Below are 13,686 nucleotides of genomic sequence, written 5' to 3' on the forward strand. Positions count from 1 at the left end.
TACTTACTTAGAGGTATATATTCTTGGAAACTAAGTTGATATTTATTCAAGCTGTGTCGCTCAAAACAGGATAAAATCCTATTTTGACATTTCTACATCTGCAATATATAGAATTTAAGAGGTTTTTTTCAGTGTTTTTGGTTCAATAAGGCTTAGACTGCTAGAAGAAAAAAACATCATAGGTTCAATTCTAGTTCATACTTTCTATCTTGTTTTTCTCAGTTAATCTGGCACAGTTACTTGCCAGAAAATGGGATTAACGATCTCAGAAAAATCAACCACAGTTCAGTTCATAATACATTGTGTCAAATATTCTACTGTAAAGTTGTAAAGTATCATTTATGACAAATATGGGGATCATTTGTATTCCTTTAGTGATGGAATATTTTTACAGTATTATTTTTTTTTCCCCCAGGTTGTTTATTCTGATCGACATACCAGCTCAACATTCAAGGAGGTGAAAGAAACACCACCAAAACCCACTTCTGCTAGTCCAGATGAGGATGACATTGATATTGATGCCATATAAATTTGTTTTTGTCCCATAGTCATCTACATGTTATAATTCTCCTTGTTAAATGTGATATTAAAACCTGCAGTATTTAACTGCTGTCAATCTTTTTCTCAGTAGCTTCATGTGGCTACAAGTTTTATCCCAGACATAGTTTTATCTGTGCTTATTTGCTTGGTATATTCAACAGCATAAAAGGAAGTAATCTGACAGATGATTATGAACAGTTTCTTGTAGAGTTGCGTTAAAAGGCCTATTGTAAGAAATTGATTTTGAATGTATTTTTCAATTTATTTAAAAAAAATAAAATGAAACTTATAATGCAGTTTACAATATTTTTAATAGTCTTTTTTTTTCTCTCTCTTCCAAAGTCAGTTTCACAATAATAACATCCTTTAACTTAGTTCTTTAGTTTGTATTTCGAGAGGTATTTCTCCTCCTAGCTGCACTTATAATCTTGTCCCTTATCTCCGAACAACCTGATATCGTGAATTTTTCTCCTCCAAGATAAATATTTCATCATTTGGTTTACTTGAAAATATTGTCTCAGAACTAAAGAAGTGGGAACAGATGTTTATTTTCTGTGACATTTTCCACTTCTTTAGGTCATACATAGACATTTAAATATTTATTATTGCTGTTGAAATTTTACACTATTATTCCTGTTGAAATCAAAGCAAATTGTTTCCAATATGCTTTGATTACATTACAACTTAATTACCTGACATTAAAACCTGAATGAGATTTTGCAGCTTTATCTTGTGTGAAATGTTTGCAAGTAGTGCTCCTTTCCTTAAGATGCAATTTTACAACTTACAAATGGTTTCTGTAAGCATAGAGTATAAATGATAGGAAAAGTGGATGGCTATCCATTTTAACCAAGATAAAATGAGAATATGCAGATATATTTTGAAAACATTTTAAGAAAGTTTCATGAAATTTGTACTGCTTGTGTGCAGAAATTCTTCTCCAGTCTGTAAAGAAATTACACTTTCATCCACATCCTTATGTGGACAAAGAATTGAAATTCAGACAGAATAATTTATAATTTCAGCAGTTGGTATCAGTCTTTTGTTTTAAAAAAAAAATGGAATTAGCTTACTTGAGAGCAGTAAGATTTTGTCTTACTGCTCTCAAGTACCCAAGGTATGCTGCATTGTTAAAGGGATTGAGGTATGGTGTACCGTCTCAGTGAAGGTTGCTGGATTCCATTTTATTTTAAATGACTGCATGATAACATATTAGATATCAATAACCCAAAATGAGTACACTCACCTCATGTTTCTTTATGTGGGACACCTTTTTGCTGACTCTCTTTATTCTTCCTCTTTTTCTCTCCTTCCTGTATTCACTCTACTTTCAAATCTGTTTGAAAGGGGGGGGGGGGGATGCCTGTTTTCAAAGCTCTTAAAGACCATATTACAATTGTGTTAGGGATAATGTGGCTTGATATAAACTGAAACCATTTGTGATATGACACTGTGAGAATCTACACGCCTTCAAAAACATTAGGAAGCCTACTCTGCCAGTTCATTATCGAAGCAATAAGAAGTCGTGGATGACTCAAAAATTGTTTGACGATGCCTTAATCAACTGTTATGCAAGTGAAATGGAAAGCAATTGTGTGAAAGAAAATGTAGAATTTGAAATTTTATTAGTTCTAAATAATGCTCCATCTCATCCACATTACATCGGTGATTGTCACCCCCAGGATCAAGGTCATTTTTCTCCTTCCATACACTACTTCATTGATTCGACCGATGGATCAGGGACTTCTTTCAGTGCTTAAGGCTTATTATCTACAGAGAGCTTTTTCCCAATCCATTTCTGCCACTGAAGGAAATAATCAGACCCTCATGCAATTCTGGAAAGCATTCAGTATTTATCATGCTATTAAAAATATTGCTGTGGCTTGGGACAAAGCGACCTCTCGGTGTATGAATGGCATATGGAAAAAGACGTTGAAAAGGTTTGTGCACTATTTTGGAAGTTTTGAAGAAAAAAAAAAAAATGAAGACCTTTGTCAATTGAGTGAAGAAATAATGGGCTAGCTAACAATCTGAATCTCAAAGTGAATGATGGCGACATATTCAACTCATAGAAAGTATCCCTGAATAGTTGACTGAAAAATTAGTCGAACTGGAGGAACAATGTGTTGCGGAAGAGGGAAAAGAGAAACAAGAAGAGGTGGTTAAACAATTCACAGTGAACGGTCTTGCAGAAATGATCTCTGCAGTTAGCTATGTTCTCAAAAGGGCTGAAGACATGGACCCCAACGTTGAATGCTACTTATTAGTAGAAAGGAAAGTTCATGATGCGTTTGTTTGCTATAAACAAGTTTATGGTGGAAAGGAGGAATAAGCAAAGCACATTGGACATTTTAATTTAAAAAAAAAAGAAAAAAGTTACGCCAGAAGCACTGCATCATGTTTTTTCACATAGGGAAAGTAATGAAGATGTGATTGTGGAGGAAGATTTGGGTCATTATTCTCCTATTTTATAGTGGCAGTTATGCACAGTACAGTTTTATAAGGTTTAAAAATTAAAATGACTGTATACTTATTACGGTCAAGTCCTATAACTGATTTAATGTATTAACTTGCGTCCTGTTGAATGGAATCCCAACATAAGTAGAGAGATGATTGTATGTGGAAATGATAGTCTGGTTTTTATCAGAAATATCATCATTGCTTTTGACCCCTGAAACTTCTAACAATCTAAGAAAATATCACAGCTATTCTTTTAAGCTTTACATCCCTGAAATCACCTTGATTCTTAAATATTAGGAATATGGGTTTGCCCAAACTGCCTGTGATGGCTCTATCATTACTTCTGAAACATAGTACTCAAGAAAATAAGAGCAAGAGCTCCTCATAAAGAAAAAACCTCCAGGCACATCCATAGAAAAAATTGGATATCTTTATATCTACTAAATTTTCAAGTAAACGTTATTGACCCAGATTTATCAGATGTACTAAACATTTTCATAGGTAGCAATGAACACTTGATCAACCATACTTGAAATTGAATGATAAATACAAACCTGACAAAGGTTAACTCTAAAGTCAGCAAAGCCAAAACAACAAGGAAACTTGTTATTAATATGACACCTCCTAGGCCACATTGTGGTAAGGCATTCTACTATGCCCATCTCACTGTCTCCACTACCACTACCACCACCACCATCAACATACAATGCCTTCTGCTGAAATATTGATTTTAGCCCTTCAGCAGAAACACAAATCTTCAGGAGATATGTATAATTGAGGACTTCAATTAGGGCATTTCACTATTAAGGCCAGAACAGAACTGGGGATGGACTTGCTCATGGAAAAGTTGCTTGCTTGTGAGTAGCCATATCCCTTTTCAGCATGTCCAACATGCCTTTATCTCTTTAGAACACCACTTTAGAAGCTGTAGCCATCTGCCAGCCAGTAAAATTTCATATTGTTGTATGCCCCATATACTTACTATCAGATTCTGAGTTAATACTAACTGACCTTGATAATGGACATAATTGAATACTCTTTTTTTTGGTAGTGTGAACACAGTGGGAGAGGTCTGATTGTATGCTTGACAGTAGATAGAGCAGTATCTTCTATATACTCTGATTGGATTTTTCAGTAGACTGCTTTTGATTTATCTGCTTCCCTGCAATTCCCACACTATTTCTTGTGCGTTTTAGTGTGTCCTCTAAGGAATAGTGTTTTTTTTTTTTTTTTTAAATTCTGAGACAGCCAACCATTTCTGTTCTGTCCAAAACCATGGTAGAATCTTAAGTGCCAAGCAGCCAGAACAGAGCACATAGAATGTTTTGTAGATAGTCCACCACATCAAACCTCATAGCTCTTAAATGTGCTCAGGCCAAAGCACATTACATTGGATGTCATTCAAAAGCAGTCTTGAATTCACTTTACATCTGTCAGTTACATAAAAGTGATGTGGTGAAAATCCTTAAAAAGAAAGATGTAGAAAATATGCTAACCACTTGGCCAGCCAGGCTGCCCAAGTGGTTAGCGTATCCGCTCTCCAGCCAAAAGGCTGTGGGTTCGAATCCTGCTGTGGGCATGGATGTTTGTGATTGTCTGTGGAAATACTATGGTGGTGGTTGGTGGTAGATGGCGATTGGTGTAATTGGTGGAGACAAAGTTTTAGAGCAGGTGCTCTCCCTCGATGAGTCCCTGGTGGTATCAAATAATAATAAAATGCTATTTGTCTCTCCTAGAACGTGTGTAGTTGCTGATCTGAAAGAATGTTAGAAGCTGCTTTATCTTTCTGAATTTTGATATTCAGAGAACGATGAGAAATGGCAGCTTAATTTCCTTCTCTTCAAATGCATTAGAGGCATACAGTCAGCCATTGTTATAATTTGTCTTGTGAATCTCTTCCACTTTTCATTATTTAAAAAAAAAAAAAAAAAAAAAAAAAAAAAAAAACTGTAAAATCTTCCAAGTGGGAAATGTGCTGTCCTAGCTAGGGATTGCTAATTTATTAACTTTTCAATTACTGGTAGCGTCTTACATTTTTCAAATATTATATTGAATGACTGTTAATAAACGAAACTTATTGAAACATAAAACATGCCAATGAAAAAAGTTTATAAAGAAAAAATTATGTACATTTTTATTTCAAAACATAAACCATAGCAACCTTTAAAGATAAGGAAAAATACGGAGATGCATAACTTGCCATAGACTATTTTGTTTGGTATTCTTTTTATTAAAATGAGTATGTAGAAAACAACTTATCAAGCCTGCAATCCACTAAATGTGTGACCTAATTTTTATACAAAATTGAGCAGTGACAATAGCTCTCTCTGATTTGAGACCATTATGCAATCAAAAACCATTCTTAAATATTTTCATTTTTTTTTTCTTGAAAATGTCTTCCTTTCTAATGACTTGTGTTAAGTCTTTGGGTTTTTTTGGTTTGATCTTCACAAGCTACTTCAGTTTTATAGCTAAAATGTTTTTTCATAGATAATTCAGCTGATTTCAAAGTAACTATCTGAAGTTGAATCTTCCTAAGACGTTTAACATCAGTTGAAGTTTGTTTCTTTTCTTTATTATTATTATAAAGGTGTTCTAAGTCCATAATTATCTTAGTTATTGTATATAAATTTACTAAAAGGGAACCCATCTCATGTTGTCATGCATGCAAACTATAGTGGAAAGTCAATTGTTTTGATAAAATAATGTAATTTTTTATTGAGAATCCAAATCGGTCTTGAAAGCACTGTATCATCAGTTTTTAATAAGTTAAATTTGTGCTGGCTTTTAAGTACTTCCAATCTCTTTCATTTATTTTGGCACTGTTTACACATGCCTGCTTCAGTACGTTTTAAAATAATATTACATTAAGTTTTTATCAGTAGCTACAGAAAAAATAAGTTATTGAACTTTTTTTTTAATTATCAAATATCAAGTCATTTGAAATATTCTGATTTTTACCTCTGACTTTTCACTGTTTGACACAACTTATTCTACTCACTACTCTTTCTCTCTGAACATAGTCACCAATATGTTTGCCAATATACAATGTTGAGAAACTTGGATAATTTAACATGTTTGCAGTGAACAGGTACAAGTGCTTCCATCAAAACCAGGTGGAGGGGATTCTATATTTGGTTGGTATATTTAAGCTAACAAATAATGAAGTGCATGTGTTTATCACTAGCTTAGTAGTGGATTGAAAATGACCCTGCATAGTAGAAAAACATCTTCCTCAAAAGACACCACATGCTAGCAAAAAGTTTATTGTACATTAAATGCAGCATATATAGAGCCAGTGTACTGTATTAGTGTAGTAGTTATAGTATTTAGCCTAATTAGAGAACTGAAATTTATGACCACATTGTGAAAAAACATTCTTTCCCTACAGTCTGCACAGATGCAAGAAAAAAGTGATTTTATTGTAGCACTAAATCAGTGGCCGTCAAAGTGGTCAATATCGACCCCCAGGGGTCGATATAACATTGTTAGGGGTCGATTCGGGCTCAGGGGATCGATAGAAAAATATAAGACATCATTGTATGGGTAATATTTAATCCGGTTAACTTTGATTACCTCCATCCTGAATGACAACGCAATTAAGAGTGAATCATGGGAACAGTAACATGAATAGGACCTGTAAGATGGAGCGAGGTCATGAAAATAGTTATGGAGACCAATCAAGTGCGCCAAAATGACGTATTTACCAATAAACGGATGTCGTGGTTCCTGGCCGGCCAGCGCATACATGGTTGAAGCTGGTTTCAGACATGTTAATTCCATTTTAACAAAACAAAGAAATAAGCTAGATATAGAATTCTGTGGCGATTTAAGGCTGAAACTTACTAATCTTGTCAAGCGTCATGAAGCACACCCTTCACATTGACAACATTAGTAAATTGTATACTAAATTAATAAGTCTTATTTTCATATATATAAGGAAGATTGTATTATTGTTATTTTGTTATCTAAATTAAATTTTATATTTTATATATTATTTATCCCTCCTATCAAATATGTAATGTTAAGAAGGACGTCAAAAACGTATCACTTTGACGTTAAGCCAATATAATAATATATACTATATTATACATACAATAAACACTGTAACTATAAAATAAACAATCTAAAAACTCACATAAGCATCTTTTTTTGCTTGTCCTATTATAATTACGTAATAGTAAAATAGAGGGGGTCGATAAAAAGTCAAACTCTTGAAGGGGTTGACGGTCAAAGAAGTTTGGTGACCCCTGCTCTAGAACCTCAAATTGCTTCTAAGTACAATGGCCAAAGTAATTGACAAGGGAAATTTATTCATTCATATATCTACTTCACTAAGTCCAGATACAAATTTATTTGATGCAAATACTGTTTATTTCTCTCCCCCCCCCCCCCGTTTATAATACACTTTCTACCAGTGTTTCTCAAAGTGTTTGTGTATATTGAAAGGGCTTTAAAAGGAATGGGGCCTTTTTTTTAATTTCAATTACTATTACTTTTATATTATTTTTGTTGCAGATAGATGCAGATGTATTCTATAACTTTTGAATGACTTAAAAAAAAAATTAAGTTTTCCAATTGTCTCTTGGCATGTATCAACTAATCTGTTAGACAAGATTTGGTAATGGCACAGTTTCATTCCAGTTGTGTGGTTCAACCTGTTAGCATTAAAAATTTAAATTCAAGTATTTCAAACCACAGTGTTCTGGTAAATTTCAGTCACATCTTATAAATTTATAGAACCAAATTTCACCAAACTTTTTTCCAACAGTTTCATTTATCTTGGTTACTTTTCTATTATTGAAAATTTAAATTTCATAGTTTGTTTCTACTGTGTGTATATATCCTGTTCTGTCAGGTGTCTTCTCCCTCCAGGAGACTGACTACCATGCAGATATATATATATATATTGGGTTGGCAAATAAATTCGTTCGGTTTATGAGTTAGTATAAGTTGACTCCACTTCGCCTGTTGCTATTGTTCCGCTATTGTGCAGTTGAAAGATGACATTTCACATAACCTTTCAGTGAATTTTCGTTCGGCCTACTTCAGTTACGTGTAACATATTTTTAGAAATGGAAGGAAATAACGTACATTACCAGCATATTTTGCTTTTTTATTTCAAAAAAGGCAAACGAGCTGCGGAGGTCCATAAAAATATATGCAGCATTAACAGAATGCGTATGCCAAAAGTGGTTTGCCAAATTCCGTTCTGGAGATTCCGACATCAGTGATGCGCTGGTCACCTGACCAAGGTTGATTCGAGTGTTGTGAAGGATATCGTCGACAAAAATCCGTCACAAACAATGCGGGAGATTGCTGCAGTACTGAACATATCTGCATGAATTGACTGAGGTCAGTATGACTGCTCGCATATCCATCTGCGATTCGCTGCGACGTTGCCAAGAAAGTGACTTATTTTTGAAGTGGATGATTATGGGAGATGAAAAAATGGGTCATGTACAATAACGTGGTACATCAAAGATCATGAGGGCACAAGAGCGAACCGTTGCAAACAACCTCGAAAGCAGGATTGCACCCAAAGATCATGCTCTCTGTGTGGTGGGATTATAAAGATGTTGTCCACTACGAGGTGATACCGTCAGGCAGAACGATTTATTCAACTGTCTATTGCTCACAGTTAACACGACTGGCCCATGCAATTAGCACAAAAGGTAATGAATTGGCAAATCGGAAAGGAGTTGTCTTTCACCACGACAACACCAGACCCCCACACATTGTTAACAACCCAAAGTAAATTGTTACGTCTTGGCTGGGATGTTTTGTCGCATCCTCCGTATTCACCGGACCTGGCACCTTCCGATTACCACTTATTCCATTCGTTGCAGAATTCTCTGAACGGGAAAACCTTCGCTAATGTGGAGGCTGTCAAAAGTCACCTGGATCAGTTTTTCGCCAGTAAACCTCACGAGTTTTATGAACGTGGCATAATGAAGTTGGTGGACAGATGGCAAGAGGTCATTGATAAAGGGAGTCAATATATAACTGACTAGTATGTATTATATATATTAAATAAAATGTTTCATTCCACTCTGAAAAACCGAACGAACTTATTTGGCAACCCAATATATATATCTGCATCTGACATGCAAAGAAACTTGCAAGTCAGATGCAAGTTTCCTTGAATGCTAACTTTACAGTTACAAGTACTACACAATGACAAAATATTTGAGGTAATAATGCAAGTAGTACACTGCTAACATAAGTATGTGACTACACAGCCATGACTCAAGATATTATTACAACATGCGTTAAAAATATATTGGTTAACTGGTTTACCAGTATTTCAATCCTTAATCTTAACCATACTACCAAGAAGATGTTCCTGAAAGCTCCTATGTATGACATTTGTTGATGACTTGTTTTCTGTCATTCCTGTAACATTATAATCATTGAAAGGCAACTACAACGATCAGTTCATCTCTGTGAGCTTTAAGTAATGGGTTCAGATTTTCAGTGGAAAAGTGTACACTTTTTTGTCAAAAATGCAGTCTTCACCCAGAGTTAGATTATTATCCCAATTGTAACAGATTGGACTGGTTTTTGACAAAAAGTTTACATTCCTTATACATTCATCATCTAAGAATAAAGAAGGGAGTAAAGTTTGCTATTGTATGCGATCATTTTATTAAAAGCCTTAAGGGTTGCAAGTGTATGCCTCTGCAAGGAAATAACTCGACAGTTAGATCCTTTCATCAGAGAATAACTACTGATGCATTTTTCACACATATCTCATTCAGAGCCATTATGTTGAAGTAAATGAACCTGTCCATTCACTTTAACTGACTAGTGTTTTTCCCCCTTGCATTGGGGGATATGCATATGAGTAATTATACAAGCTCTTGTTGTAGACATATTCCCCATGTTGAACATCTTCCTTCATTGGAAGTTTGGAATTCACTATTTGGTTCAAAGAGCAGAGTACTTTCATTTCTTATCAGTCTAAACTTGATAATTTGAGATCAGTCATCTGTTGAATATTTGCTGTTTCTTGCCTATGTTGTCTCCAGTCAGTTCTACCTAAATGCTTCGTGCTTCAACATATAAAACTACTTTCCAAAAAAAAGGTGGTTTATATAGATGTTGAGGTCTTTACAGGCTACCAGTTTTTTTTCATGTGTACAATTTACATATATAACACTGATCTACAGTTCTTTCAAATAGATAGAAGGTACTTAATTCAGATATTCACTTCTGTTGGATCCTCAGCCACATTAGAATCAGTGGAAACATGACTGCAGCTTCTATGTTAGCTTGAACTTACTCCATTTACTGTTTATTTAGTTCCTTATATGGACAGTAAAAGCAAAATTAACCCATCAGTGGCAGTCATCCTGGTGGGAAATACTAATAAATTGCATGATATCAAGCTTGAAAATAAGCACTGATATTCTGGTCTTGACTAGGAATAAAAGGGAGGAATGTCTATATAGGACTTAGCTCTTGACTCAAATGAAATGCGTGAAGTTCAACTTTTTTTTTACAAAGAATTAATTTGTACTTTTGCATCATAAAGTGATTTGTTTCAAGATATGCAAAATAAAAATACCATTATTAAGCATATTTCTGATTTACCAATCAGCAAAAATACCATTAAAGCCAGAGTGATGACAGTGATCTCAGATGTACCATTATCAATTAAAAGTAGACTTATAGACTTAAATAATTGTAAATATTTTTCGATTTATCTCGACGAAACTACTCATGTCACCTCATCTGCTTGGTTGGCTGCCATTGCTAGATTTTCCGATGGTCAGACAATGAGAGAAGAGCTGATAAAGCTAGACACTGCCAATAAGTACTTTGGGAACGAAATATGCAACGTTTTAAAAATGCTCTGTGACCATTAATGTCTACAGTTGTCCGTGACGACAGACAGGGCATTCAATATGGTGGAGGGGAGAGTTGAATTTGTGAAACTTTATGGAAGCTATTGGACATTCCTTTGTGCCATTTCATTGCATTATTCACAGGAAGTGTGTGTGTGCCAAGGCAGAATTCACAGAACTACCTGGTGTAATGACAATTGTAACAAAAATAGTGAATTTAATAACTGCTCCACCCCTTCACAAGTGAGGATTTTCTGCACTATTGCAGGAAGTTGAATCAACTTAGCAGAATAATGATGCACAACAATGAGGTGATTGAGCGGAGGAAGTCTTTGAAAGATTTGTGGATAAATGAAGAAATTTAAGTTATGTTGAGAGTAAAAATTTGGAACAGTTTCTTCAGCTCATTGATTGCACATGGGTCTCGGTTCATATGAATGAACTCCACATAAAGTTAAGAGGTATTCCAGTTTTCCTGGATATTGAAAACAATTGATCAGAATTTGTCTTCATAGGGTGGTACCTCCATCACAGTCCAGAAACAAGCCTAGGTTACTGGGAAATAAACAATTATAATGTATTGACTGAATACATAATCCTTTATCCAAGTGTGAGCAAACAAAGTTTGTGCCTGAAAGTATCTTCAGGACTGGAGTAAGGTGGTACAACACCAGGCAACCTGTTGCAACGGTGGAGTAAGCTAACATCACTCCTTTCTCAGTATCTCCCATAATGCAAAACACATCGCCTTGTGGACATGTAAACTTTCAACATCAAAAAACTCCAATATACTTTTTAGGTATGTACAAATCGAACTCCAAATATAATATAATAAAAGAAATAGGCAAGCTTTCATATCGATTTAAAATTCGCCAATATGCATAAAAATTTGCTAATAGTTACTTTTATTTAATAACATTTCCTTCAGTGTTAGTTATCATTATATACCCGTGCTTATAATAGTTCTTTGAAGGTGAGAGTAAAGAATGGCTGGGAATTCTGTTATCATCTATGATGATGCTACTGATTTCAAAGGAGCAAAAAAAATTCTTATTCAGATAGTTTTGTATTTAATTTTATTTGAATGTGATGATAAAAAAAATCCTTGTCATGGAATGCAATTTGATAGAACTGTCAAGTTTCAGACTCAGTCTTCGAATTCTTACAGCCTCCCACAAATTCCCAAGACCACTCAGCTGATTAAAAACTCACCCTTACATGACCCTGAAGTATTCCAGGAAGTCAGCAGAAGATATGAAAGTAAACGCTTGCCACGAACCTCATGCGCCAATGGGCACGGCCAAGACTGATAAAGAATGCATTCCCTCCACACAAAAGAGTGATGGAGAGTAGCAGAAGTCATGGAAATAAAGTTCACAAATATAAAAACGGTAGGGATCCGCATCCACCCAGAGATGGCATCAGACTATCTCAACCTCACAAAAACACCTAGGTGCCTTAGAAATTCCATTCCACATCTTCCCACTAAAGAGCAGGAAAAAAACCTAAAAGTAGTATTGAGGGAAATAATAGAATCAATAACCACAGCTAAAGAAATAACAGATGAATGTAAAAAAAATTAAGGCTTAGATAAATAGTCTCCAGCATGCACTTAGCCTTGGTCGAAATTAACTAACCCTTCATTAGGAAAGCATCGTTAAGCCAATGCCACTACCCACTCAGTCATGCACGAAACTTGCAAAGCCGAATACTGTAAAATGACTGTGAAGTTCTGCAAATACTACCCAATGAACTTGAAGAAACAAAAGTAGTAAGAACGTCACCTGCAGTGAAGGAAACAATGAGAGCACTGCGTCCTGAAGCAAACAGCTCGACACCGACAACAGCGTCCTGATCATACGCAGAGGCAAAGACTCGTATGGTTTTAAATGTGTTCACGTAGTATAGATATTTTAGACTGGGAAGCGAAATTGCCAACTCACCCATAAGCAGCCTCCCTGGAAGAAATACTAACAGCGTTCGGCAAAACTAACTCCAGCCAGAACGACGCAAACAGATTTGTTTTATTTTACAGAAAAATCATTCACTCAATGTTGTGATGAATAACACTAACTCCCTGCAGATAGCATATTGGAATGCTGATAGCATTATCGATAAAATCAACCAACTTGAAGAATTCGTCTCTCGATTCAGAATGAACATTCTACTATTCAACGCAACTCGCCTACACACCTATCAGACAAACCCAAGCTCGGAAATTACACCCTCTTCAGAAACGATGGACCAAACACCAGAGGAGGGTGAACAGCTATCTTCATAAAAAGAATATCCGATATAACAGGAATAGAAATACAAACCAACAACGTATGAAGATTTACTCAATTTACAACCCACTCTGCAAGCAACTCATGACTTTGGACCTATCCTAATTCTAGATACCAACGACACAGTAACCGTCATGGGAGAGCTGAATGCCAAACATCCCGCATGCATCAGCAAAGGTACCCATCAAAAAGGCAGAACTCACAACCACTTTGCTGCAGCAAGAAACATAGCTATCTCAGGCCCATCAAAACCAACTTACTAGTCTAAATGGCACTCGATGCATAGGACACCGTCATAATCAAACACCTCGCCAGTATTAACTACAGTCGGTCAACGAACTTAAATCCAACCATAACTCTCCCCCTCTGGCCGCATCACGGTTCCTGACATATATTAACTCAGGTCATCAGATTCTACCTAAAACTACAAGTCAAACTATGATGACTCGTTTACTGAAAGTAGAATCGCAGCAGGGGTCTCACAAGGCTCCCCACATACCTCTGTACTAATAAACATCTACATTTCCACACAGTTCAAGGCAGCATATTAT

General features: G+C 35.5%; 1 protein-coding gene across 1 annotated transcript in view; it reads left to right on the forward strand.

Annotated features, from left to right (window-relative positions):
• The window catches only part of LOC150101605 (eukaryotic translation initiation factor 5-like), a 217,072-nt gene extending 216,236 nt beyond the window's left edge, over window positions 1-836 (forward strand). Inside the window, exon 12 of the mRNA XM_090400951.1 lies at window positions 416-836. Coding sequence (XP_090257077.1) covers window positions 416-529 — 114 coding nt within the window. The 3' untranslated portion in view covers window positions 530-836. The remainder of the gene's footprint in view (window positions 1-415) is intronic.
• Window positions 837-13,686: the final 12,850 nt, after the last annotated feature.

Source organism: Typopeltis vanoorti, chromosome 11 (genome assembly GCF_054136105.1).
Source record: "Typopeltis vanoorti isolate ZY-2024b chromosome 11, IOZ_Tvanoo_1.0, whole genome shotgun sequence".
Lineage (NCBI taxonomy): Eukaryota > Metazoa > Arthropoda > Arachnida > Uropygi > Thelyphonidae > Typopeltis > Typopeltis vanoorti.